This window comes from Siphateles boraxobius, unplaced genomic scaffold (genome assembly GCF_051911475.1).
Source record: "Siphateles boraxobius isolate OS27281-9 unplaced genomic scaffold, OSU_SipBor_1 130, whole genome shotgun sequence".
Classification (NCBI taxonomy): domain Eukaryota; kingdom Metazoa; phylum Chordata; class Actinopteri; order Cypriniformes; family Leuciscidae; genus Siphateles; species Siphateles boraxobius.
In genome coordinates, this window is record NW_027508734.1 from 40615377 (window position 1) to 40642007 (window position 26631).

The window sequence follows — 26631 nt, forward strand, 5'->3', positions numbered from 1 at the left end:
GAAAATCCAGTGTTTGGTGGGGAAAGAGTTAAAAGGTGATTTTGATTGCTACCATAGTCATCAGTGTTTATATCTGAACTATAAACTTTTATCCCAGTTCTTCTGTAATCATTTGAATATTTGTAACAGAAATAATGATACAGTGCGGTTGAAAAGACTGTTTGTGAAGTTGTTTCATGCCTATACATGACTACTGCAGATTTGAATGTTGGTATGATTTTGTCAAAGGTTTAATAGACAGGCGAATTGTTGTCATTTAGGAATAAGATTGTGTGGGTGTTCGAATCGAGATCGCAACCTTTTAACAATTAATCGTGCAGCTCAAGAATTTAGCTAGGCCTACTGAAAAGGCTAGAACAACATTTATATGAGCCTATGGACATCAGGTGCGTTCCATTCGACCACAAATGCCCTATTAAGTGGACTTTACAGGATATTCCACCAGGGAGATTCTAATCCAAAGGGATTGTACATGTTCAGTTAGAAGGCACTGTAAACGGCATATGGAATAGGGGGAAATAAATCATTTAACAGGAAGTGAAGAGGGAAATTTATCCAGCAGTTATTGTCCATCACTCTAGTACTGCAAAAAGTTTGACTACAATAAATGCAGTTAAAATTATTAGAGGCTCCAGCTTTTTTATTGAGTTTATTTAGTCCAGGTGTAGTTTGTGTATGCAGTTGTGAGATGTGACCGTTACATGGCAACCATCATGATTAGAGTAAAATCAAATGAAAAGTTAGTCATTTTCTTACTAGACATCACAATATACATTTATCACTCAGTTTAGTGTTTTTAACTTTGACAAATTATATTCTCTAATATGCGTGACTCAGTTTTTTGTCTGAATGTGATGATGTTGCACAGTGTTCTGTGTGTTTTTTTGTGGATAAACACTCACCTTCTCTCCTTTCACCCCACTGCAGTCACACTTCGATCCAGTCCCACAGCCATGACACGCCTGAAAACACAAAACACAATTATTAATATAATAACCACATATTTTGGAGACATATACTAACAGTGAAAAGTTAGCAATAATTAAGATTTTTATACTAATTAATTCTCTTATGCTTACCAAGGCCACATTTATTTGATATAAAATACTGTAAAAACAGTAATATTGTGAAATATTATTACAATTTAAAAGACCTGTGTTTCTATTTTAAATATATTTTTAAAATGTAATTTATTCCTGTTATGCAAAGCTGAATTTTCAGCATCATTACTCCAGTCTTCAGTGTCACATGATCCTTCAGAAATCATTCGAATAAGCTGATTTGCTGCTTAAGAAACATGTCATATTATTATCAATGTTGATACACTAAACATTCAAAAGTTTGGGGTCGGTAAGATATTAATACTTTTATTCAGCAAGGATTAATTAAATAGATCAAAAGTTATAATGTAATATAAGATTTCTATTTCAAATAATAAATGCTGTTCTCTTCCACTTTCTTTTCATCAGAGAATCCTGAAAAACAGTTGATCACGGTTTCAACAAATTATTAAGCAGCAAAACTGTTTTCAACATCAACAATAATAATAATAAGAACACTATTAATAATTAGATCAAATAAATGCAGACTCGGTGAACATAAGATACTTCTTTCAAAAACATAAAACAATATCTTAAATACTCCAAACTTTTGACCGTTAATGAATGCACATGAAATGATCATTAGTTATAAAATCCACTTCAGTGTCATAAATTAATTCTTTGTTCAAGAGCATCTTCGTAATCTATTTAAATGAAGTTTCACAACTCATAATCATCAGATGATCAGTGACATCATCAATCCTGATACAAATAATAAAGCTTCCACAAATGTTATCAAACAGATGTAAACCACAATACCAAGTGACTACAGCCTTCACAGGAAAATACCATTTCACTGGAAATAGAATATGTGTGAATGCCGTAAATCTGTAAAATGTACATTTCATTTTCTATTGTACTGACAGGGTTAGAAAAGAGGCAATAGTGTTAACTGGAATTTGTGTGACATACTTCCATCTAGTGGTGTGGACACAGCAATATACAGAATAGCTTTTACTATGCAACTGATATAAAGTGAACATGATTTTAAACATTAATCAAATGTAATATTCATGTATGTAGTTCTTTAATGTTGGAGAAAGATCAAGAGGGCAAAAGACTCGTTACAAAATGGAAACTCTGGAAAATAAATACAAAACACGTCTACAGCTTTACGAGTGCTTGTTAAATTACTGTTGATGAATCAGAATAAATGATAATTAAAGCACAGCTATTAATTGCTTGTACATTGTAGTTGCTTTTTTTGTTCTATAAAAGACACATGGGTATTTTTCATACAAACACTAGATGACGATATTTGCTTTCTCTAGAAATAACCACTAACTCTTAAAACAATATTACCAAACAGGAACATTAGAAATTCAATAATCGTCCTTAAATTTTAAGATTTTAAATGTGAAATACATTTATTTAACAAGGATGAATTTGACTGATCAAAAGTGAGAGTAAAGACATTTATAATGTTACAAAATATTTCTGTTTCAAATAAATGCTGCTCTTTTGAACTGTCTATTCATCAAAAAATCTTGAAAATAATGTTTCACAGTTTCCACTAAATATTAAACCGTTTTCAACATTGATAATAATAAGAATAAATGTTTCTTGTGCACCAAATCAGTATTAGAATGATTTCTGTAGGATCATGTGAAGACTGGAGTAATGGCTGCTGAATAAAAAAAAAGAATATATTATATTAATATTATATAATAAATATTAATATTAATAGAAAATTGTATAAATATTTAACACAAGTACTGTTTTATGGCATTTTTGGTCAAATAAATGCAGCATAAAAAAGATGTTTCTTTTAAATCAATAAAAAAATTGGTCCCACTATATATTAAGTAGCTTTATGTTATGTTCTTACATCAAAAACTAACTACAAAGTACTTATTGTGTTCATGTTGTATTGTAAACCACTTTTGCTGCTATTGTGATACGGGTAAGGTTAGGATCAGCTGTGGTGGTATGGGTAGCTTTAAGCTTTAAGTGTCAACAGTGTAATTACAAATGTAATTTCATACATTAATTACAGCTGTAATTACACGCAGGTATTTTCAAAATATAAGTACAATGTAAAAACATGTATGTACACATTAAGTCCATTGTATCAAATTATTCATTTCAATGTAAGTACATAGAACCTATAGCCACTTAATATAAAGTGGGACCAAAAAAATCTTACCGACCTTAAACTTTTGAACAATACTAAAGTACAATTTGAGACTTCACGTCTTGTGTGCTCCTGTTTCTCAAGTCAGGCGTCTCATTAGGTTTTGAGACACAAACAATGTTTTACAGCCTGTGTTGAAAATGATTATTATTGCAAATGACATTACTGCTTTGAGAAGTACAACTATCTGCTTATTATTTTTCTTTCTTTTTGTGAGATTGTGTGAAGAGGACTCTTCAATATGAGAGAAGAGATTTATGAAAAGGTTCTAAGCAACTTTGCATAGCGAACCACACTACCAAAAGCCACAAAGAAAATGCAAATACACATGAAAACAGTTTTAGACCTTGTCAGGGTCAAAACAGACAAGCCGAGTGAGTTTCCTGGCATTTTGCTTAGGTCCGCAATGTTATATATATATGGTTAACCTTTCACACACAATGTATTGATCTGGCTGACAGGTGTCAGTAGAGGAACAGAGTTTCCTTTAACATTCCTAAACAATGCATGCATATTGAAATCGACAACACTGAGCGCCACACTATAAAGCACTCAGCTGAATATATATACACTAAAGAGACCTCAATATTTTAGGTCAAGGCATCCCTGAATCATGATAAAAAAACACAATATAAATCAAAGTCAAATCAGAATCAAAAGCACACCCAATGGAAATTTAGCAAGGGCTTATTAAAAGATTAATCTTTTGGCAGAGCATCTCAAGACCTGCAGAAAAAAGCAGACAGAGACCGATTGGAACAAGCACACCTTTTTGACTCAGTCATTCTGCTATTGAAAACAGCCCTGCGAATTAAAGGAGATGTGAGCACTGAATGTTCAATGCACTTCATACTTGAGGGCAGTTGACACATCATTTACAGTATCTATGAACTTTTATTATCAACATCAAGACTTTACGTATATGGATGTGTATAGGAAAGTATGACGACAAGTGTAAATAAAATACAGTTTAAAATAATTTTAGATAAAACATGTCACATTATAAGACATGTACATTTAAAGGGATAGTTCACCCAAAAAGGAAAATCATTTACTCACACTCAAGTTGATCCAAACCTGTATGCATTTCTTTCTCCACTGAACACAAAAGAAGTTATTTGAAGAATATGGGTAACCAAACAGTTGATGGACCCCATTGACTTCCATAGTATGGAGAAAAAAAGGGGGTCAAAGGGGTCCATCAACTGTTTCTTTACAGACATTCTTCAAAATAACTTATTTTGTGGTCAGTGGAAGAAAGGAATTCATACAGCTTTGGAACAACTTGGAGGTGAGTAAATGATGACAGAATTAAAATTTTTGGATGAACTGTCCCTTTAAGTATTCAATGTCATATACTCACGAACATCTTCACAATGACAACAAAAGAATGTATTGATAGATGCATCAGCAGAAGGACAGTTCATTTTACTGTTTTATATAATTAATTATAAGTATATCTACTACCCCTCACAGAAAGCAGAAAACAGAAAAAAAATTAAAAATTTTTTTTATTAAGAGAGGTGTTGTCATATTTTGTTATCCATTGGTGAGACATTTGTCCAAAACACTTTATACAACTGAGGAAATAAAACCTCAGATGATAAGAATAATTCTGACTGTTATATAAAAACACAATTTAGTTAAAAACTAATACCATTATTATTAAGAGTATCTTATGCTCACCAAGGCTTCATTTATTTGATAAAAAATACAGTGATATTGTGAAATATTTTTACAATTTAAAATAACTGTTTTACATCTTAATGGTATTCTAAAATGTAATATATTTCAATGTGATGGCAAAGCTGAATTTTCAGCGTCATTCCTCGAGTCTTCAGTGTCACATGATCCGTCAGAAATCATTCTAATAAGTTGATTAGCTGCTATGAATATGCTTGAATATGATGATTTGCTGCTGCTCAAGAAACTTTTCTTATAATTTTCATATAAAACAGATATGCTGCTTTATATTTTTGTGGAAGCTGTCAAACATTTTTACAGGATTCTGTGATGAATAGAAAGTTTAAAAACAGCAGTATTTTTTTAAATAGATTTTAAAAAATAAATAAAAGTCTTTGCTGCCCTTAGTGATCAACTTAATCTGTCCTTGCTGAATAAAAGTATAAATGTCTTTAATTTAACTGACCACAAAGTAGTAGTGTATAATTAAATTATTTAAATATAATTTATTATCACATATTATGTTACATATATACTTTGGACTTCACAAAAGTTTTGATCAATTTAATGCATCCTTGCTGAATAAAAGTATTAATTACTATTATTATAATCTTACACGTCCCAGACTTTTGAATGGTTAGTGTATCATACATGAGCCAACAATATTAGACAGTAACTGGAAAAGTTGAGAAAATCTATTTTTGCTAATAGATATCCATGCAGGTGTTGACAAATGTGTGTATGTCTAGAAAACAGAGTTTGAACAGGGCCACCCAGTGGAGAATATTAAGCAGTGCAACAATTCATCCATTGAAGCTGAATGCAAATTCCAGTCTAGGGCTCCGGTGGATTAACTGACCCCTACTGAAAGATGGCCTGAGGGCAAATGAATGCTGGGAGCAGACAGAGCTAAGCGGCAGCAGACCACAAATAATGTGTGTGTCTGAATGGCCCAATCAAACACTCACACACACATATACAAACACATTCATACAGCACAAATGGGTATGTAAATTATAAAAGGTGTTAATGACAGGACAAAGAGGTGATGTATAGTGAGGTATGTTGTGTTTTCATGTTTTATGGGGACATTACATGGACATAATGATTTTTATACTGTACAAACTGCACATGTTATTCCCTAACCCTAACCTTATACTCATCACAGAAAACTTTATGCATTTTTACATTTTAAACATTACTTAGTATATAAGCTGTTCCATGGGGACCAAAAAATTGTGGATACCACCCACAATGTAGGGTTTACCACACACACACACACACACAGACACACACACACACACACACACACACACACACACACACACACACACACACACACACACACACACACACACACACACACACACACGTGTTCTCTTACACTAGTTTTTTAAACATAAACATTCTAGGTTGAAACTAAATAGGTAAAGTGTGCATTTTAGGTGCTGTGACATTTTGAATCACCGTTTAGCGTTCAATTCATTGAAATGGTCCTGCAGTGTGACAAATCCATCTTGCTCACTGTTCTCACACTTTTTAACACAAACACACTGAAACGCTATGTTTTTCCCTCCAGGCACCATTCAGCAATAAACAGTAAGAATAACACATTTCACTGCATTCTTTTTCCACAGTCACTGCTGGATTTTCATGACTTCAAGGCCCATAAGAATCTCTTCTAAAACATGTATTAGGGTACAACTCTTTCAAATCTAATGGAGCAGAAAGCACCTCTCTTTGATGTCTTGCCTTGGTTCATCCCTGGATTTTTTTTATTCCTATTCCTGTGGAGTTATGAGAAGAATGACCTTCAACCTCTACAGATAAACCAGTTGAGGCCGAGTGAATTGCGTAGGGGCGGCAGGTGAGGGAAAAACGCACAAGGCGGTCAAATGTTTATCAAAGTATAATCTCAGAAGATAGTCTTAATGGCAAAAATGACATCAAACTCAACAAGTCTCCTACTCTATGAAGAGCTTGACTTTTACCTGAACAATAAAATGAAGCCTGTTCCCAGGAATGCAAGGAAAACCCAGAAGTTACCAATACCAATCGGTTTGACCAGTATATTTCTACAAATAACGTTAGTCAAACTTTCATGCTTAGTAAGTGTTTCTAGAGCAGCAAATCATCATATTATAATGATTTCTGAAGAATCATGTGCCACTAAGACTGGGGTAATGATGCTGAAAATTCAGGTTTGGCATCACAGAAATAAATTACATTTTAAAATATATTAAAATAGATTTTAAAATAGAAATTTCCAAATTTTACTGTTTTTACTGTATTTTTCATATACGTTATGTTGAGCATAAGAGAGTTCTTCCAAAAACTGTAATACAACCTTACAACCCCAAACTTTTGAAGGGTAGTGAACCAATAAATAACTGATAAATAGCATCTCACAATGCCATTACACCACAGTGCATTATAGGAAACAACAGTTTTCACAAGTAATTTCATTGCTGTGTTAATGCAGACATAAATAATTATAATGAATGACTCATTTTATTAGAAGGAATTAAATTATAGATTTTTGGTAAATGCTGCTTAAAATGCTTAATCAAGTAAATGCTTGACATTTAGCATTTTAAACTAATAATGATAATAGTAATAATAATATTAATTGCTGTAATTTTGTTGTTTAATTATTAGTCAAAATAATTAAGAATATGTTCTGGATATCAGACACTTGGTATTAGGATCTGCCATAAAAATACACTCCTGGTGGGTCAGTCTAGTTATCTCATCAAGCAAGTTATCTCATCACGGAACAACACCATATCTTAACAGTTCCTGAATGGTGAAATCAGGTCAGTGATGCTGTTGCATTGTGCATCTCTTCTTTTGTGGGCTAAATTCAAAACAGTACGCATAAGCGCTCCTGATAAGGAGGAAAAAGACATCTCTCACACACTGACACAGCAAGACCGTGGGACTGGGACTGTAAGTATGGGTTTAGAAGGTTCTCAGACTCTTGAGTCAAGGTCATTACTCCAACACCTAATCTGGAATGGATCAACCAAAACAAGTCTGGTTACTGAATTCAAAATAAGGATGTTTGTCATCTAGTCACATTTACAAGTATAAATATTGTTTACATCTAAAACACACATGAATGAAATCATTAAAGTGTTCACCCGAAAATGAAAATTCTTTCATAATTTACTCACCCTCAAGTTGATCCAAACCTTTATGAGTTTCTTTCTTCATCTGAACACAAAAGAAGAATTTGGTAACCAAACAGTTCCATGGTCCCCAATGACTTCCATTGAATTTTCTCCCCATATACTATGGAAGTCAATGGGGACCAACAACTGTAATATGTAACCCATGTTCTTCATAATAATTTGTTTTGTGTTCAGAAGAAGAAAGAAACTCATAAAGTTTTGGAACAACTTGAGGTAAATGTAAAATTTTCATTTTGTGATGAACTATCCTTTAAAGGGTTAGTTCCTCCAAAAATGAAAATTCTGTCAGTATTTACTCACCCTCATGTTGTTCCAACCCCGTAATACCTTCGTTCATCTTCAGAACATGAATTAAGATATTTTTGATGAAATCTGAGAGTTGGATCACTCCTCCATAGGCTTCTAAGGGCCCCGAAAAGTTATTAAAGACATCGTTAAAATAGTCCAAGTGACTACAGTGGCTCAATCTTAAGTTTATCAAGCGACGAGAATACTTTTTGTGCGCAAAAACAAACAAAAATAACGACTTTATTTCAACTATTCATTTCCTTCTCTGTGGGCCTCTAGTCAGTTAACTTAGTGTAATAGCGTAGAGCTACGTCACACGTAGGCTCACTATTGGCCGACGCTGGTCGTATGTGATGCATGTGACGTACAACAACAGAAGCTTATGCTATATCACTAGTTTAACTGACTATAGGCCCAAAGAGAAGGAAATGAATAGTTGAAACAAAGTCGTTATTTTTGTTTGTTTTTTGCGCACAAAAAGGATTCTCGTCGTTTAATAAACTTAAGATTGATCCACTGTAGTCACTTGGACTATTTTAACAATGTCTTTAATAACTTTTCAGGATTCAAGTGTCAATCCCTTAGAAGCCTATGGAGGAGTGATCAAAAATATCTTAATTCGTGTTCCGAAGATGAACGAAGGTATTACGGGGTTGGAACAACATGAGGGTGAGTAAATACTGACAGCATTTTCATTTTTAGGAGAACTATCCCTTTAACAATTTCTGACTTTCTATGAATTGCGTGTCCAAATCACTAACCCAACTGATAAAACTCTTATCAAATTCTCAAAATACACACAAATTTCCCAAGAGAAAGTGAAATCTACATATTTCTCCTATCATGCAAGCGGTAAAAATATCTGAGAAGGCACAATATTTGCAGAAACTATCCACCTAATCTGCACTTGTTTAAAACTCAACAATGTCAACATGTCCAGGTGCTCCGAATGTGATTTTGGTACAAACATCATTCTCTCTAAATATTTGCAGATCAGTATAAAGTGGTTTATGCAACAGCAGCTGGGCTCATAAAGTCCCTCCCTTCACCACTAGAGGAAGCTAGAAAGAGGGCTGATGTATACTAACAGTACGGGTGGACAGTTCAAGACTGCTACATAAACAGCTCCTCTCTTTCCTCTCTTGGAATCAGCTTTCATTTGTAGTATCACAGCAACAATGACGTTCGCAGTGTGGGGATCACAGCAGAGAAGTACTGGACGTGGACTGGCACTCCATTAAATGCGAGACAAGTTCTCACCTGAACTATAATCTGGAGATCTAATTCTATCCCCCACAGAGCGTGTTCAAACCTGCACGCCATACCCAGCTTGCATATGAATCTAAAACTGCAGGGCTCAAATGAATTAAGCACTCTTGAAGTTTTTGTCATAAAGCAGTTTGAGGCAATTGCTTAGATCTAGATGCTTTCGGGAATTTTCGGGGGGCATTGTGGGATGCACTACCCTTCAAAAGTTTGGGGTCGGTAAGTTTTTATTAATGTTTTTGAAAGAAGTCCCTTATGCTCACCAAGGCTAAGAGGATAATTGAACTCATTACTAATATATTTTTGTTTTGAAGATTATTTTTTCTCTTCCAAAGTCAAAGCCTTCTAAAAAAAACATCCTGTGTTGTCAGAAGACAAGAAGAGGATAGATGGCAGATGGCAGAGCATCGTTGGAAAAGCATTGATAGGCCAAGGAAAACACAATTAAATATTGCAGAAAATGTTACTTACTCTGCAATAACTTACAAATATCCACATTCACAAAATAAAAACAAAACAAGGCATGATCAGAAATCCTATAATCTATAAATCTAAAGGACGAAAAAGGTAATCATTTAATTTCCTTTTTTCCCCTCTAATCCAAACAGATGTTTTTGAGAACTAAAGCCTCATCTGATTTACTGTTTACTGGAAACAGGGCAAACATTAGCTGCTCTTTACATGCACACAGTGAAACAGAGTAACACAGGGGAGCCACTACTGCCTCCATTCACCACTAATAGCAGAAGCAGATGGGACTGAAGCTGAGGAAGACCCAAGAGTTGAAAAGCAAGGGTGTGTATGACATGGAAAGTAAATAGGTTTGCTCTTTAGGGAAGGAGCACATGACTCTGGTTCTCTAAAGATGTGAGACTAATTCGTGTTGAAACAAGATCTATTCCCGCTCAATTGTTCAAAAAGACATTGAAGAAGCATGCACACACATCCCTATCTGACAAAAGCTATATAATTACAACCTTGTTTTAAAGCAGGCTAGACACTTAGATATTACAATGTCTGTCTCGCGCAGATTGTCTCACTCCAGATACACACCCACCAGTAATGTTTTTCCAAGGCACGTTTATAAAAGCTACTCAAAAGTATAAGGTTTTGACTAGCATCGGCCGTCTGCCGGAAGCTATATTTTAGTTGATCAAATTTTAAATATGGATATTTTTCTTACACGAACACATCACTTCACTTCAGAAAGCCTTTATTAACCCCCAGAGCCGTGTCTAGCACTTTTATAATGGATGGATGAACTTTCATGGACTCCCATTATAAGGCTTGGAAGAGCCAGGACATTTTTTTAATATAACTCCGATTGTATTCGTCTGAAAGAAGAATGTCATAAACACCTAGGATGGCTTCAGGGTAGGGCTGCACGATATTGGGAAAAAATTACATTGCGATATTTTATTTTTCTGCGATATATATTGCGATATGAAAACAATTTCACCCAATGACTTAAATAGCTTTCTTTGGAAAGAATGAATCATCTGAATGACTGGGGTGATTTTGTAAAGGAGTAAATCTGCATAGATTCTATTAACTAATGTAGTTAACTAGAGTTTAATAAATGGAACCTTATTGTAAAGTGTTTCCGATTTGTTATATCTCGTGAGTTCAGTGTTGGACAGATAAGTTGTTTTAACCATTCATTAAAGTGAATCGGTTCAAATGAATCATTCGTTCGCGAATTGGAGGTGTCATTAACGGACCACGGCACACGTTGTGTGATTATCCCGGCAGTTAGGACATCGCACAAGATTGGTCTCAACACAGAAAACATTTCATCACTGGATAGATTTTTTTTGTTTTGTTTATTGAAAGTGTGGTTTATCTGAATGTGTGGAACGCTTTTCAGAGAATATTTTTTTTAGCACAATTCACAACCAGCGGTAGTTCAGGAAAAAAATATATCCGAATGCTTCACCTGAAACTTCGGTCTTCCGACCTTTTACCATTGTGTATTCTCAAAGATATTCAGTCAACTCAATTCATTAATATGCGCGAGGGAGGGTGAGAGAGCAAGACAGTTTGAAAACGGTGAGAGTGCGCGCGCGACCGGGGCTCTGTCTCTCTGCTCGTTCTCTCAGTTTTGCGCAGCAGTCAGTCATCTATCACTCACCGGTCAAATAAGGCTTTGGCGGGACAAAAATACGCTTTGGCGGTCGCCAAAAATTGTTCAATGGAGGAAGGGCATTCTGACTTTATTTTGAATTCTCGTGTTCGTTCAAGCTCAGAAATAAGAGAAAGACCACTGATCTGCCCGGCTCACAGAAAACAACGCGCAAGTTCCAGTCTTCTTACGCTTGATGTTTAAACTGACAGGACTTAAAAACACATGCAAATGATAAACTTTCACTATATGATGGTTAAACTTTGCAATTAATCCGGAGCTGCTGGCCCGTACAGATCATGAATCACGGATCAACTACTGTACGACTTAGGCCTACATCGCAACATCCTGCGATGTGACTATCGTGGATGCGCACATCGCGATATCGATGCTAAAACGACACATCGTGCAGCCCTACTTCAGGGTGAGTGAATCATGGGCTAATTTTAATTTTTGGGAGAACACTATCGCTTTAACATCAAAAATGAACGTCTAAATGTTAAAATGTATGTTTACCATCTCCTTTTAAATACTTCAGTTCAAGAATAATTTATGCCATATTAAATGATTTATTTGAAAGAATTAAAAGAGCAGTTTCATGTCTATCCTTGGATTGTTGAACTGGTCAAGGTTGATATGGGATTTAGAAAGTAATTAGTAATTAGAAATGAAATACTTTTTAGAGAGATTAATTAGTACAGCAATATAATTACACTGTTAAAAATGTTAGTAGCTAGTAATTAATTACTTTTTCAGAGTAACTTACCCAAAACTGATCCCAAATGACAGTAAAGTCGTTTATAATGTTACAAAAGATTTTTGTTTCATGCTGTTTTCAGCATTGATAATAATAAGAAATGTTTCTTGAGCACTAAATCAGCATATTAAAATGATTTCTGAAGGATCATGTGACTGAAGACTGGAGAAATGATGCTGAAAATTCAGCTTTGCAATCACAGAAATAAATATTACATTTTAAAATATATTAAAATAGAAAGCATTTATTGTAAATTGTAATAATATTTCCCAATATTACTGTTTTTACTGTACTTTTGATAAAGCCTTGGTGACCACAAGACTTCTTTCAAAAATATTATATACACATCTGTGTATGAAGACAACATATTTCTTGTCTTCAGCATATGGGAAGAAGTATTCAGACATAGCACTGAAGAATGAGAGATCACTTCATCTACTGCAGTTCAGACAAAGTTTTACAGGTTAAAATGACAGATAAAAGAGGGAGAAGACATCTACAGTAGATCAGAGATCAATTCCTTGACCCAACACTCAATCCAAACACACACACAAACACAATGTATTTGTTCCTGATGTACATCTCCTTTCCTCCCTTAAGGAAAAAATATGAATAAATGGATGAATGGACATCTCTACAGATGTCAGTCAAATGTTGACAAGTTGGCTTTTAAAAGGACACATACACACATAGACACTGAGTGGCCTATTGTCTAGGTCTTAAGCTGAGGCTAAAGCATTTCTGTTAAGATATGTAGCTACATATTCAGTATAGAATACAGTCCATTCAATACTTCCCAGCTGTTAACATTAATATCTCATTTCAACAGATTTGCGAGTAATTAAACTTGGTTAAGATTAATATGGCCATTTCCCCCTTATGCAATCACCTCATTCAGTGCAATTCTACCAACAGGTTGAGCTGCACGATTAAGATCACAATCTCGATTCAAACACCAACGCAATCTCATTCTTAAATGACAGCGATTCGCCTGTCTATTAAACCTTTGACAAAATCATACCAACATTCAAATCTGCAGTAGTCATGTATAGGCATAAAACAACTTCACAAACAGTCTTTTCAACCACAAAGTATCATTATTTCTGTTACAAATATTCAAATTATTACAGAACAACTGGTATAAAAGCTTATAGTTCAGATATGAAAACTGATGTCTACGGTAGCAATCAAAATAGAGTAAATAACCTTTTGAAAGTAACTCGACTCTTCAAATAACAATTGCGTCGATTACATCATTAAGCCACTAGGTTGTGACGTGTTAAAAATATGTATTTGTCACTGAATCATTCATTCAGTAGATTAGTTGAAGTGAAGTATTTATGAGTGAGTCTTTGAATCATTTATTCAAACCAATTTTTTTTTTAAAATTCTTTCAAATTAATTAAGCATTTTTAAAAATAAGGCAGCAATTAACATTTTGTCAGAACCTCTAGTAAACTAAATGTTATTTTGTTCAACTGTTTGTTCAGAATTGTGGGAGAATCTTGATCTCTACTTAACCAAAAAAAAAAAAAAAAAAAAAAATCTTAATTTATCCAGAATCGTGTAGCTCTACCAACAGGTATTTGTACTTTACACAAGTAGACGGCAACACTGCTATCAAATCCATCAGGAATGCACCGTACCACCTCTCCTGTCTGCTCAATTTTTCCTATTTGTTCTTTACTGCTAGTCTTTGAACACTGAATCAGACATCCCGTCTGTTGTTGTTTTTTTAAACAATGTTTCTGATTTTAGATCACTTTTATTCACACTTCACATGTATCCGGAGCAGACATGCCTCAAATACTTCCAAAGAATAAACAATTGCTAACACCTTCATGGCACTTTTGCAAAGCAAGGTAAAAATTGCTGTAAAACAAATTCACCCCAAAACTACAAGCACATAAAACACCAGGTCACATGTATTCCTTCACATTTTTGCTAAAAGAATGATATAAATGTGGAGTCTGTGGACTTTATCCTGCTAAAGGAGGAATGCAAGTTAGAGGCCTGAATGTTGGGCACTGGGAGTTGGCAAATGTTCAAAAGGATCAAAACACAGGTATGGGCTTGAGCAGGTTTCCTATCTTAAACATGGCTGATGTCACTCTGATGGGGCAAGTTTACATCTGGCATATAACATCACACTCGGAAGTAAATAAAACACTTACGTAAACTGTGCAAATATTCCTCTGAAGGTTTCCTTCCTATTTTACATTAGCTGTTACAATAAAGGGATAGTTCACCCAAAAATGAAAAATCTGTCATCAATTTCTCACACACATGTTGTTCCAAACCTGTATAACTTACTTTCTTCTGCAGAACACAAAAAAATATTTTGAGGTACAGTATGTTGGTAACCAAAACTGAATTGCATAATATGAAAGAAGAAAGAAAATTATACAGAACAAAATTTTGAACGAAATGAGTGATGAGTGTATCAATGAGTGTAAATGATCACAGAATCAAATCTTTATTTTTGGGTAGGGCTGGGCGATATGGCCTAAAAAAAAATCCCCGATTTTTTCACAAAAAATCAGATTTACGATTTAAATCGATTTTTTTCTCTCCCTACTTAAAATCAATCTGCAGATGACAAAGAAATTGTTCAAAACAAGTTTTAACTTTATTTTGTTTTAATATTCCCTTCTGGGATTTGATCTCCATTAAAGTGCAATCAAAAACAACAAGCCAAAAAGACAAGAGGACAGGCCCTGTCTTTGAAAACAATGAAAATGTAACATAAAATAAAATGGGTGGATTGGGATTGGGGGGGATGTGTAAAAAACAAAAAAAACTTGCATCACAATAAGTGTATTGTGATTGTCAAATTATTTGGTAACTAAACATAATTTTATTAAGTTTACTGGTATGCTACTGTTTTTATTATTGCTTAACACAAATTTCCCAATTTCAATTCAATTCTTGTGATTTGATTCTGATCTTTATTCAATATAAATTCCTTTGGATAAATAGGTACAGTAGATACGTTAATGTGTTAATTGTTCTCCCCCCCAAAAAAAATCTCCTAATGCTGTAAACATACAGAGAGCCCTGTCAGCTGGTATTATTAAAGGTTTACTAAGGTTTAATGTACTAACTGAAATTAAATATAATGCGTTTTATATTTTATAATGCGTCTAACTAACATGCGTGCTATGGGTCATTAAAAGCCATCCTGAGGTAAATGTAACGTTACGTGACATATGTTGTTCTCCAGCTGTTTTATGGACATCTTTCCGCGGTTGAAAAACACTGATCGATCGATTTTATTACATTTCGGTAAGTTGGTAGTAAAGAGTAAGTTAACAGATGTTCGGTTCACGTGCCGCTTGAACTGAGATCTGCCAGCGTTCTTTCACGTCACATTTACAAGCGTCAAAACGGTGTTTATTGTTTGAATTTTGTAATAAAATTGACAGAATCTGAGAGCTGAGAATCTGTTTCATATCGATAGTAACCTGCTCTGTCTTGTCTGTCGGTGTCAAGTGTCCTCTTTGCTTCGCGATTTTTCTCTGCGTGAGAAAATGGATGTGTGGCGTGAGAGCGTGTAAAAAGTGACAGAATTGCGTCTCTCACAGTGAACTCGTGAGAGTTGGCGGCCCTGCAGATTCAGCTTGTAGCCTAAATGTTTTCGGCGGGTGTGCTTCTGCTGCCGCGGTCCTGCTCATTTGCCATGTTGTTTGTGTATCTCTATCATGGCAAGCGCTGAGGCCGGTCGGAACTACGGGAGCCCAGATGGGAGCGTCGGCGGTTGTTAAAGAGAAAACCGATTTTCATTAAAAAAAAATCGGCGTAAACTACACATTCGAGTTAATCGATAAAATCGATTTATCGCCCAGCCCTATTTTTGGGTGAACTATTCCTTTAAATGGCATCCCAACACAGTACAAAAAAATTGGTATTGTACAACAGTAAAGAAAAATGTCCTTAAATCACAATATTACATCACATTGCTATCAATTGATTAAAAACAATGACTAATTAATCACATTTTTCTGTAATTAATCACGATTAATCACACCTAAGATTAAAATTTAGATTCTAATCGATATTTTCATGTGCGTTACACTCGCATAGAGGTGACATAGCTGATCATAGGATACATGCAGACCATCCTCGGTCGGCCATTCACTCAGCCGTTTACGTTCACATAAGACATAAATGACTGTGTTTACTTACAAATACATGGTCACTTTGGCTCAAAAGTGTGTGTATTTCACTGTTCAAGCCCAATTGGGCAGCGAAAAGCACTGAGTTCAGTTCTCTCGCGCGCTTTATATGCAATCTCTCAGACAGTGCCAAGAACAGTCTCTCTGACAGCACGCGCATATAAAGGCCCGTTCACACCGCAAGCGATTTTGTCACTGCATGTCGCTGGTCTCTGTACTGTGAAGCCGCTTGTGGGCGTTCCTAGTGCTGTCGCTCTAATGTTATTGGTAGACTGCACGTCTGAGCATATCTATAGAAAATACCATCACAAGTGATATATCACAAGTGATATATAAAACTAAGATATTCTAATTTGACTAGGAATTGGGCTTAAAAGATTTAAAAGTAATATTATGCTGTTGGAGAGTGTTGATAGTGATAGTGCTCAGTGCATTAAATATATAGATAGATATAGAATATAGAATATTCTAGATATAGATATAGAATAAATAGATTAACGATCGATTAAACTCACTCATACTGTAAACCAGAGGTCTTCAATCCTGCTCCTGGAGGGACACTGTCCGTCATGGTTTAGTTCCAACTAAACTCTGCAGGACAGCGGCCCTCCAGGAGCAGGATTGAAGACCTCTGCTGTAAACAGTTAGAAAAACGTCATTCGAATTTGACAAATAATTTATTTTCTTGTCCCTAATAATCAACATAATGCAGGGGAAACTGTAAAATGAACTACAGCAATACTAAACTTGCATAATACAATTACAACACACAAACTATCAATGCATGAATCAAACTCACTAAGACTGTCGACAGTTTGTTTTCCATGCGTAATTTTATTACAGTATATCTATGTATGTGGTTACAGTTAATTGTGTTTACCGGTATATTGCCGGTATATAACACTATGAAGCTAGCCAAAAGATGTGGGGAGACATTAGCATAGCTACTTCAGGAAGTAGGGCTGTACAATATATAGAAATGATCGAAATATCGCAAGTGTATATATCGCGATAATGCATATCGCAACGGCTTGCAATGACTGGGGTCATGAACAAAAGACAAAGAGAAAATCACTCACTGCTCTTGACTGAATAACAGTAGCTTTAATAAGAATCAGTATATATATATATATATATATATATTAGTTTACTTTACACACTTTAAGCATTATCAAATCGCATATCAGATATCGCATTATTTAATGAGTTATTGCACTTTTCTTCAATATTGTGTAGCCCTATCAGGAAAGAAAAAAAAGGATGTAGCATTAATTGCATAAAATACTTTAACAGAAAATATTATAATAGGGCAGCACGATATTGGAAAAAACTGACATTGCGATATTTAGTTTTTCTGAGATATACATTGTGATATGTAAACAATTCCACCAGATGATTTGAATAGCTCTATTTGTAAAGAATTAATCATAAATGATTGGGGTGATTTTGTAGGAGCGTGCATCTTTATAGAAAATAAAAAATTACAAGCATAGAAAATACAATAGAACAAAGATACAAATGAAAAGAGTAGCCTATACTTTATGTTTTTCAGGTAAATCTAACTGCATTCAGGTGCAGACATTAAGTAATCAAATGTAAAATAACACTGCATAGTCTTCACTGTATGAACTTAATATTAGGGCTGGGACGATACACCTATCTCCCGATTGGATACTATCACGATACTTGGGTGCCGATACGATATGTATTGCGATTTGATATTGCAATTTTTTTAACACTAGACCATCGGGAAAAGTTAAATCATACACTTACTGTATACAGACTGTACATGATGTATAAAATAAGTCATATTTACAAAAACAAATCATCACATCTTTCTGACTTTTATTTCAGAAGCATCATACCATACTACATTCTCTTGAATAAATGAGTCAATAACAAATACATTTTTTAACAGTCACTTGTTGCCACAGTGGTGAAACAATGTAATAGATAAATGCGTTATTTTAAGCACCAAGTTTCTATCAAAGCTGATTTTGATCGCTATCGTAGACATCAGTGTTCATATTTGAACATTAAACTTTTATCCAAGCAGGGCTTGAATTTCGGTGCGGGAATGCGGGGATTGCGCATAATTTAAACCATTCCCGCAAGGTTAGCTTTTATAGTGCGAGAAATTCCCGCACAGATATATTTGCTTTATCTCAGAGCAAATGATTAAAAAACTAAATTCACAGATGCGCGAAAAGGATGTCAAACTGTCTTTTATTTTCGAATTTAATTAGTCAATCAGCGCTGGACCGGCATTCTCTGTCTTCCGCTGAGCCCTGGCTGTAGACAGATCATGTTTCACGCTGTCAATGCAGTGGTCTGCGTTGCGCTTATCTTATTCTCACTATCGAGTGTAGGTGCAGCATTCTAACATTGAGTCATAATGAGCTGTTTGTGAAGAAATTATCCGCTTCCAAATTGTCATTTTAATGAGACCAAGCGCTTGCGGAAAGGAAAGAGAGCATGGTGTATTTTGTATGACGTTTTAAAAAAAAAAGCAAAGAATTGAACTGAAACACATTTAATTAATAAATGAAGATGATTAAATTAGACCGATGCATCAAAATTACCCCCCCCCCCCCCATAATCTTTAGATCCCCCCCATGTGACCCATGTAAGGGGGGAATCCCCCCCCCCCTCAGTTTAAAAAACGAAATCTATAACCTGATCCAAGTGCAACACAGCTTTGAATGTTGCGATATAATTTTGTCAAAGTTTAATAGACAGACGAATTGAAAGATCGCGTGGGTGTTTGAGTCGAGGTCACAGTCTTTTAAAGATGGATCGTGCAGCTCTATTGTCTTATCTCTCTCTCAGCATATGAGTAGCGCGAGGGCTTTTCAGTGCTTTCAGTCTCACGTCTCTTCCACGCGTCCACTTGGGATATAACGTCACTCAACACTCATAGATAACGACACATTTCATCCTCTGTTGGAATGAAAGTGGCTAACTTCTGTCAACCTCATCAACAAGCAAGGACAAAAATAAAGCAATTGAATTTGAATTTATATCGATTCTGGAATAAAAAAATCTATTTTAGAATCGGAAAAAAAATAAAGAAAATCGTGATAGCTAGGTGAATCGATTTTTTCTCCCAGCCCTACTAAATATAATTAATGAATACAATTTATGTTTGTTAAAGCTGCAAAAGTTTATTTTCTCTTTCTCTTTTGTTGTTTGATTAACATTGGTGACACAAACAGCTGCGGGTATATTAGGCTGCTGTCACTAGTGGTGCAACGGATCATCATTGATCCGTGATCCGTTCGGATCAATATCTTCGGTTCGGCACACGCGTGATCCGCGGATTGATTTATGAAAAAAAAAAATTGTGCGCATATTCAATCCACACACAGCGTGATCATGGCGAACGGAGGAGCTTGAACTATGAGCTTGAGCGTCATTTAAATCCCCTGTATGGGAGCATGTTGGCTTCCCTGTCAAATATAATGATTAAGGAAAGAGGTTAGTGGATAAAACCCGTGACGGTGTGTAGGCACTGTGGCAGCATGGCCACGCATTTGAAGCGACATCGCCCCGATGTTTCACTCACAGGAGTGAAAACGAAGGCTGCTCAACAACCGCTTATCACCGCGGCATTTAAGCAACCCCTTGTTGCACAATCAGAGCGGGCTAAAGCCATCACAAACGGCGTTCGCGCAGCACTACCCCTCGCTCGACCCTCTCTCTCTCGCGCGCACTCTCTCTCTCCCTCATATGAGGTGCCATCTACGGCTTAAATCAAACTTCATTCACGCACATATATATGAAACACTTGCATACACCTATACTAAGTAGTCAAACATGCATGTATACTGCTGAAAGCTCAAACAAATACATATGAAATGCACAGACACACCTAAAGTCGCTCACTCACGTACACGCAGACTTTACACACACGAGATGCGCGCACACGCAAACTCTCCACGCACATAATCATGAGAGACGCGCATACACACAAACTCGCGCACACACAAACTCTCCACGCACATACTCATATGAGACGAGCACACACACACAAACTCGCGCACAAACTCAATGAGACGCGAGCACACACACAAACTCTCCGCGAACATACTCATGAGACTCGAGCACACACACTAGCGCACATACTCATATGAGACGCATGCTCACACAGTACATGATGCATATGATTCTCAGTGTGAACATAAGTCACACATTGGTAAGTGCATTTTTTGTTAACAGAGAATGAGAGTCCATTGCTTTTATTGTTTTTGGTTTTGTTCATTTATTGCGGATATTTAAAATGTTTTCAGTGTTAAATAGTCTATAGAAATAAGTTTATTGATCTTTGAAAAGGTATACCTGCATTATTATGCCATTATCATTATTTTAGATGAAAATGGTCTCAGAACGACAATATTATCGTTTATTATCAATATTATCGTTTATCGCAATAATTTCTTGGGCAATTTATCGTCCAGCAAAATTTGTTATCGTGAAAGGCCTAGCTATCAGTGTGTTTATAGGTGCAGACATGAGGCAATTTATTTTTTATTTTTTTGCTGATCCGAAAAATGATCCGATCCGTGACTCTGATCCGGGAAACGATCCGAACCGTGAGTTTTTTGATCCGTTGCACCCCTAGTTGTCACTTTAAGACGAATCCATGTTATGGATTAATGTTGATACGCATAGGTTTTCTTTCTCAATTGTTTACAACACATAACCGATCGTGTTCACGAGGATACTCGCAGAAACAGGCATTTTGACTTAATTTTGCGAGCACGTGTCCGTTCAAGCTCAAAAGAAGAGAAAAAAAAACAGCGCACGAGTTCCAGTATTCTTGCGCCTGATGTTTAAACTGACAGGACTTAAAAACACATGTAAATGATAAACTTTCACTCTATGATGGTTAAACTTTGCAACTAATCCACGAATCACATGCGCTCCAAACCGGAACCTATCAACTACGATCCCTATACTTGACATATCACATTCTCACTAAAGCCGACCCTGAATTATATTATATTATATTACAAATAGCAACACAACCATTTCAGAACTTCTGCTCTCATCTTGTTTGGACACTTTATGTAGCAAGCAATGATGTTGTTATGGACAATATGTCTTAGGTATGAACAACAACCACTGGACAGAGAGATGACTAGCATGTTTGCATACATTTATAAAAAACAAAAATATTACTAGTACTGTGTGAAATATTACTATTAAATGATGAACAACCTCAAAACTATAAAACCTATATCCTCAGCTCTTAGAACTTAGATCTTCACAGTTTGTTGTTGCTTGCTGAACTTGCCTATTAAACAGGAAGGATGATAATGTGGGAGATGTCTGGAGCAACCATAGATGTTCTCTCCCTCACATTCATACTCTGACGTAACTACAACATGCCTGTGCCTCAGACTCAGTCTCAGACTGAGATGAACAGATATGCGGCAGTACATAATGTCTCTACTGCCTTCGGACTGTCCAGGTATCTCCTCTCTCACCGTTCTTTCACAGTTTGATGACCCCTGCATGTCTTCACCAAACACAATGCGTGTGCATGTGTTTGTATGTGTGGTGTAAATGAACCACCACCCGAAAAAGACCCTATTTGTCAGTTTACTTAGGGTTTAACCACTGTGGGAGTGAGGCAGTGGGGGAAACAGAGATTGGGTGTGAGAGGAGGATCCTGTCTGGCTAATTCTAAATGGTATTTGCATCTCTTTCACAGCACATTGTAAATATAATCCCCCAACAGCACACACATACCATTTAATCTACCACTTACTAGGCCTTCAACTGGTAATACACTGAAAAAAATAATAAACGTAACACTTTTGTTTTTTCCCAATTTTTCATGAGCTGAACTCAAAGATATAAGACTTTTTCTATGTTCATAAAAGGCCTATTTCTCTCAAATATTGTTCACAAATCTGTATAAATCTGTGTTAGTGAGCACTTCTCCTTTGCCGAGATAATCCATCCAACTCACAGGTGTGGCATTTCAAGATGCTGATTAGACAGCATGATTATTGCACAGGTGTGCCTTAGGCTGGCCACAATAAGTCCACAAAAAGTTATTTGAAATTGAATTTAAGAATTTTAATACTTTTAACAAATTATTGTTTTAGTATGAGAGAAACTGAACTTTCAAAGTGTATGTAAACACACTTAATATCTTTAACTGTGCAAAATAATTATTTAGCAAGTGTATTTCAAACTCAAATGATCTGAGCTATGCTATCCATATTTATATTCCTATATGTTTACCACTAGACAACCATTATGTAACCATTTCTGTCAATTTTAATTCTCCTAAAAAGTTTGGAGAAACATCTGTGTCAAAGTCAACTGAAAAATATTGAAATTTAACTGAGAACTGTATTAGGAGATATTAAAGATTATTAAAGGGCCTGGGCATGAAGTAATACACACACCAGGTGAGTCTTACAGGACATCTCCTCTCTACATGCATTCAGACACTTGAATGCAATCTTGATACTGGCTTCTTTACCTTTGAAGCTATAGAAATCCAATAAAGACTGTCTACTTTTTTAGAGTGAGCTGTCACAGTGAGCATTGCGAGCGCTTGTGGGCCTGTTTTGAAAAAAGATTCTTGCATGGCTACTTGTGTGCATCTCATGACCGTCTCTCTCTCTCTCCTGCAGGTGAGATAAGACTGGAATTTGCTTTTCCTCCAGGAGAGAAAGAACTATCAAGAGCTGCCAACCCCCACCTCGGTCCCCATATCCTGGCATGAGACTGCAGCAAAAACCGGGTACTCTGGGTGGATATCTCTGCTCTGAATGGATGTTATGGCTGTGAAAACAGATTGCTGATGTTTGGGTTGAATTCATGGGTGTGTTTGTTTCTCCAAGTCTGCTTTTTTTGAGAGCTGAGGTGCTTCATCAATTGTGACTCTAGGGGTTTTGATGGATTCTATTACACATGCAGACATGTGCAAAGGCACACCAACATGTATGTGCATACCCCTTGTATGTATATACCAGAAGATATATACACATAACGGCATGTATAGAGTGCACTCATTCACACACACACACACACACACACACACACACACACACACACACACACACACACACACACACACACACACACACACACACACACACACACACACACACACACACACACACACACAAACACACATCATATCTGATGGAGAACACATACTGACGCCACACACACCCATACATGTTCATACACCTTGACCTGCACAGTGTATGGACTCCTTCAAGAATGAAAAGTTCAAAGCAGACACTTACAGTTCAAGTTACCAGCAAACCCTCTGACCTGGTTAAACTAGGTTCTGGCATCTGCAGAAAAACAAAAACCTAAAAAATCCCAGATGATCACAATTTCAATGTGTATATAAACTAAATAAGGAAATATTAATTACTGACAAAGGGCATTTTTGTCTTCAACTACCACCAAAATAAACTTTGTCATGTGGTACCAGATTACATCACTAGGTGGCCAGTACTGAAAGACAGAAGGGGTGGGAATTTTGGCCAGGAATTCCATTCTGCTTTGAGTTAAAAGGCTTTGGCATTGTAAAAATAGGAGAAAATCTGTTCTTTCACACTGCAATGGCTCCTCAACTGGACAACTCATAGTTAGATCGAGCGGTATCTACCACAGGCGTTTCTAGCCTTTCATCACAGTACTGGGACACAAGCGACCCCAATCAAAAAAACGTACACGTTACTAAATGTATAGTAATAACTTACCCTCAAGGTAACTCTATATTAAGTACATGTAAAGAACATGTAGTTAATTGATATGACTCGGTACTTATTTGAGTAAGTACAATGTAACTAAGTCACCTTAAAATAAAGTGTAACCAAATTGTCTTTACCTGTAGCACAGAGTCATTCATGCACATTAAAGAGCTGTGCTTCATAGTTGACAAACGATAGAAGACATTTGCAAGTTTTGTTTTCTACAATGGACTGTAGGAAAACATCAACCTCATCTAGCACTCTTTTTGTTTTCTGTCTCATAAAGTATGCCGTTACGGTGTGAGAAACAACTGCAAACAATTCACTCAGCGAGTGAACTGTCCGAATGAATCAAATTGAATTGCGAACAATTTCAGACTTTTTAAAGTGAAAGATGTTCATCAGTGATTTTACATCAAGAGCAGGGACACGTTTGTGTGCATTTTGTTTTGTGATTACACAGGAAAGAATAGAGAGTCTTCGGAACGGCGTTAGCGATAAATTGAAGTGCTCTTCTGTGTGTGAAGACTGTGGCTGTATACGAGTCACAAGAGAGCGTTCCGCCACTGATAACAGCGGCAACGAGCACTCGGCATGATTTCAAAAACAACTCATTCCAGTGCCAGATTGCCTCTTTTTTTTAAAAACAAAACAAACAAACAAACAAACAAACAAGTGAAATGAATACTCTGCTATGGTCAACTGATATTTTTAATTTGCATTATAGAGCCTACATCCCTGGTGTGAGATGTTTAAAAAAAGTGGTGAGGACAATATCGAACCAGGCTAAAAGTTGTGGGGACATGTCCCACGTGTCCATTCGTGAATTTGGCATAGTTCTGATTCTACAAAGACACATGAAATGAATGATGAAATCTTATCTTGGAAAATGATTCTCAGATTGTTATTTGGCAACGAGAGGGACAGTGTGTGTGGTACTGATTATTTTGGCCAGTTTCAAATTTGACACATTTGTAATGTTACACAAATAGATATATCCTAGAGGCAAGAGTTCCTTGCTTTAGGCATGTGCTCATTGATGCTTTTTAAAGGTACTGATAGTGAATCTGACATTGCTCATTAGAGAGTTAATATGCTCAGGACAGGCAAGGATTTATCAATAATATTTCACTGGGGCTCATATTCCAGCGAAGCCCCTTGAATCCATCATGCTTCTGAACTAATTGCTTTGAGGCCTGTCCTGAGCATATTAACTCTCTAATGAACAATGTAAGATCAGTATCTTTAAAAAGCATCAATGAGCACATGCTTAAAGCAAGGAACTCTTGCCTTAAGGATATATCTATTTGTGTAACATTACAAATGTTTCACATTTGAAATTGGCCAAAATAATCAGTACCACACACTGTCTCTCTGATAATGCAAATCAGGAAAACATTGGAGACATTTTGTTCTGGGGGTGGTATGCATGAACTGGCATTTTTTAGGACTCGAGGGGTTAAGAGGTTGTGTGAACAATGGGCTGTGGTTAGATTCAGTTATTGAATAGACCTGAGGGTCATGCAATCTTGCTATTGGGGGATGGGGGGCACTATATGTCTAAATGCCTGTCCTGATGGCTAGCTAACTCCTCCCTCGGTGAATGACAGATGCCACCCTTCACAGAAACAGAAATTGGGCGGAACCTTAGGAGTAATATGAAAGAGCTCCAGATTCCTTATCTTGAATCAGAACGATCCAACAGCCAATCAATTTGAAAGGGAAGTGCAAACTACATTCAAACTCCCTGTCAGGACCGGTGAACAACAATGCCCATTGGGAAATGTAGGAACATGATGGTTTTGTAGTAAGGTCACCAAATGTGCTCTTCTGTCCCTGTTAAGTGTGTATCTGTACCTCTAGGACAGGTCCCTCCCTAAACATGTCCCCACCTGTCTGTCTACTGCTACTGACATTGGGATTTGGGACAATGAATCGGACAAAATTATGCAATATCTTCATATTTGTGGCATTGTATCCAATCAGGTTTAAAGATACAGACATGCAAAACATAGTCAGATTGATCACTCTGCGCTGTAGAGGCTAAGATGAGAGAAATATGTCGTGGGTTCATATGGAAATTTTAAAGATGAGAATAAGTGAGAAATCTTTACACATGAGGTTTGTAAGGAGAAAATAATAGCATTTAATTTGTCAATAATGCCACACATGTAATGAGCAA

At 36.1% G+C, this 26631-nt stretch overlaps 1 protein-coding gene across 1 annotated transcript in view; it reads right to left on the bottom strand.

Annotated features, from left to right (window-relative positions):
• The window catches only part of col4a5 (collagen, type IV, alpha 5 (Alport syndrome)), a 62604-nt gene that overhangs the window by 35018 nt on the left and 955 nt on the right, over positions 1-26631 (bottom strand). Inside the window, exon 2 of the mRNA XM_077229515.1 lies at positions 903-962. Within this exon, the coding sequence (XP_077085630.1) occupies positions 903-962 (60 nt within the window). The remainder of the gene's footprint in view (positions 1-902; positions 963-26631) is intronic.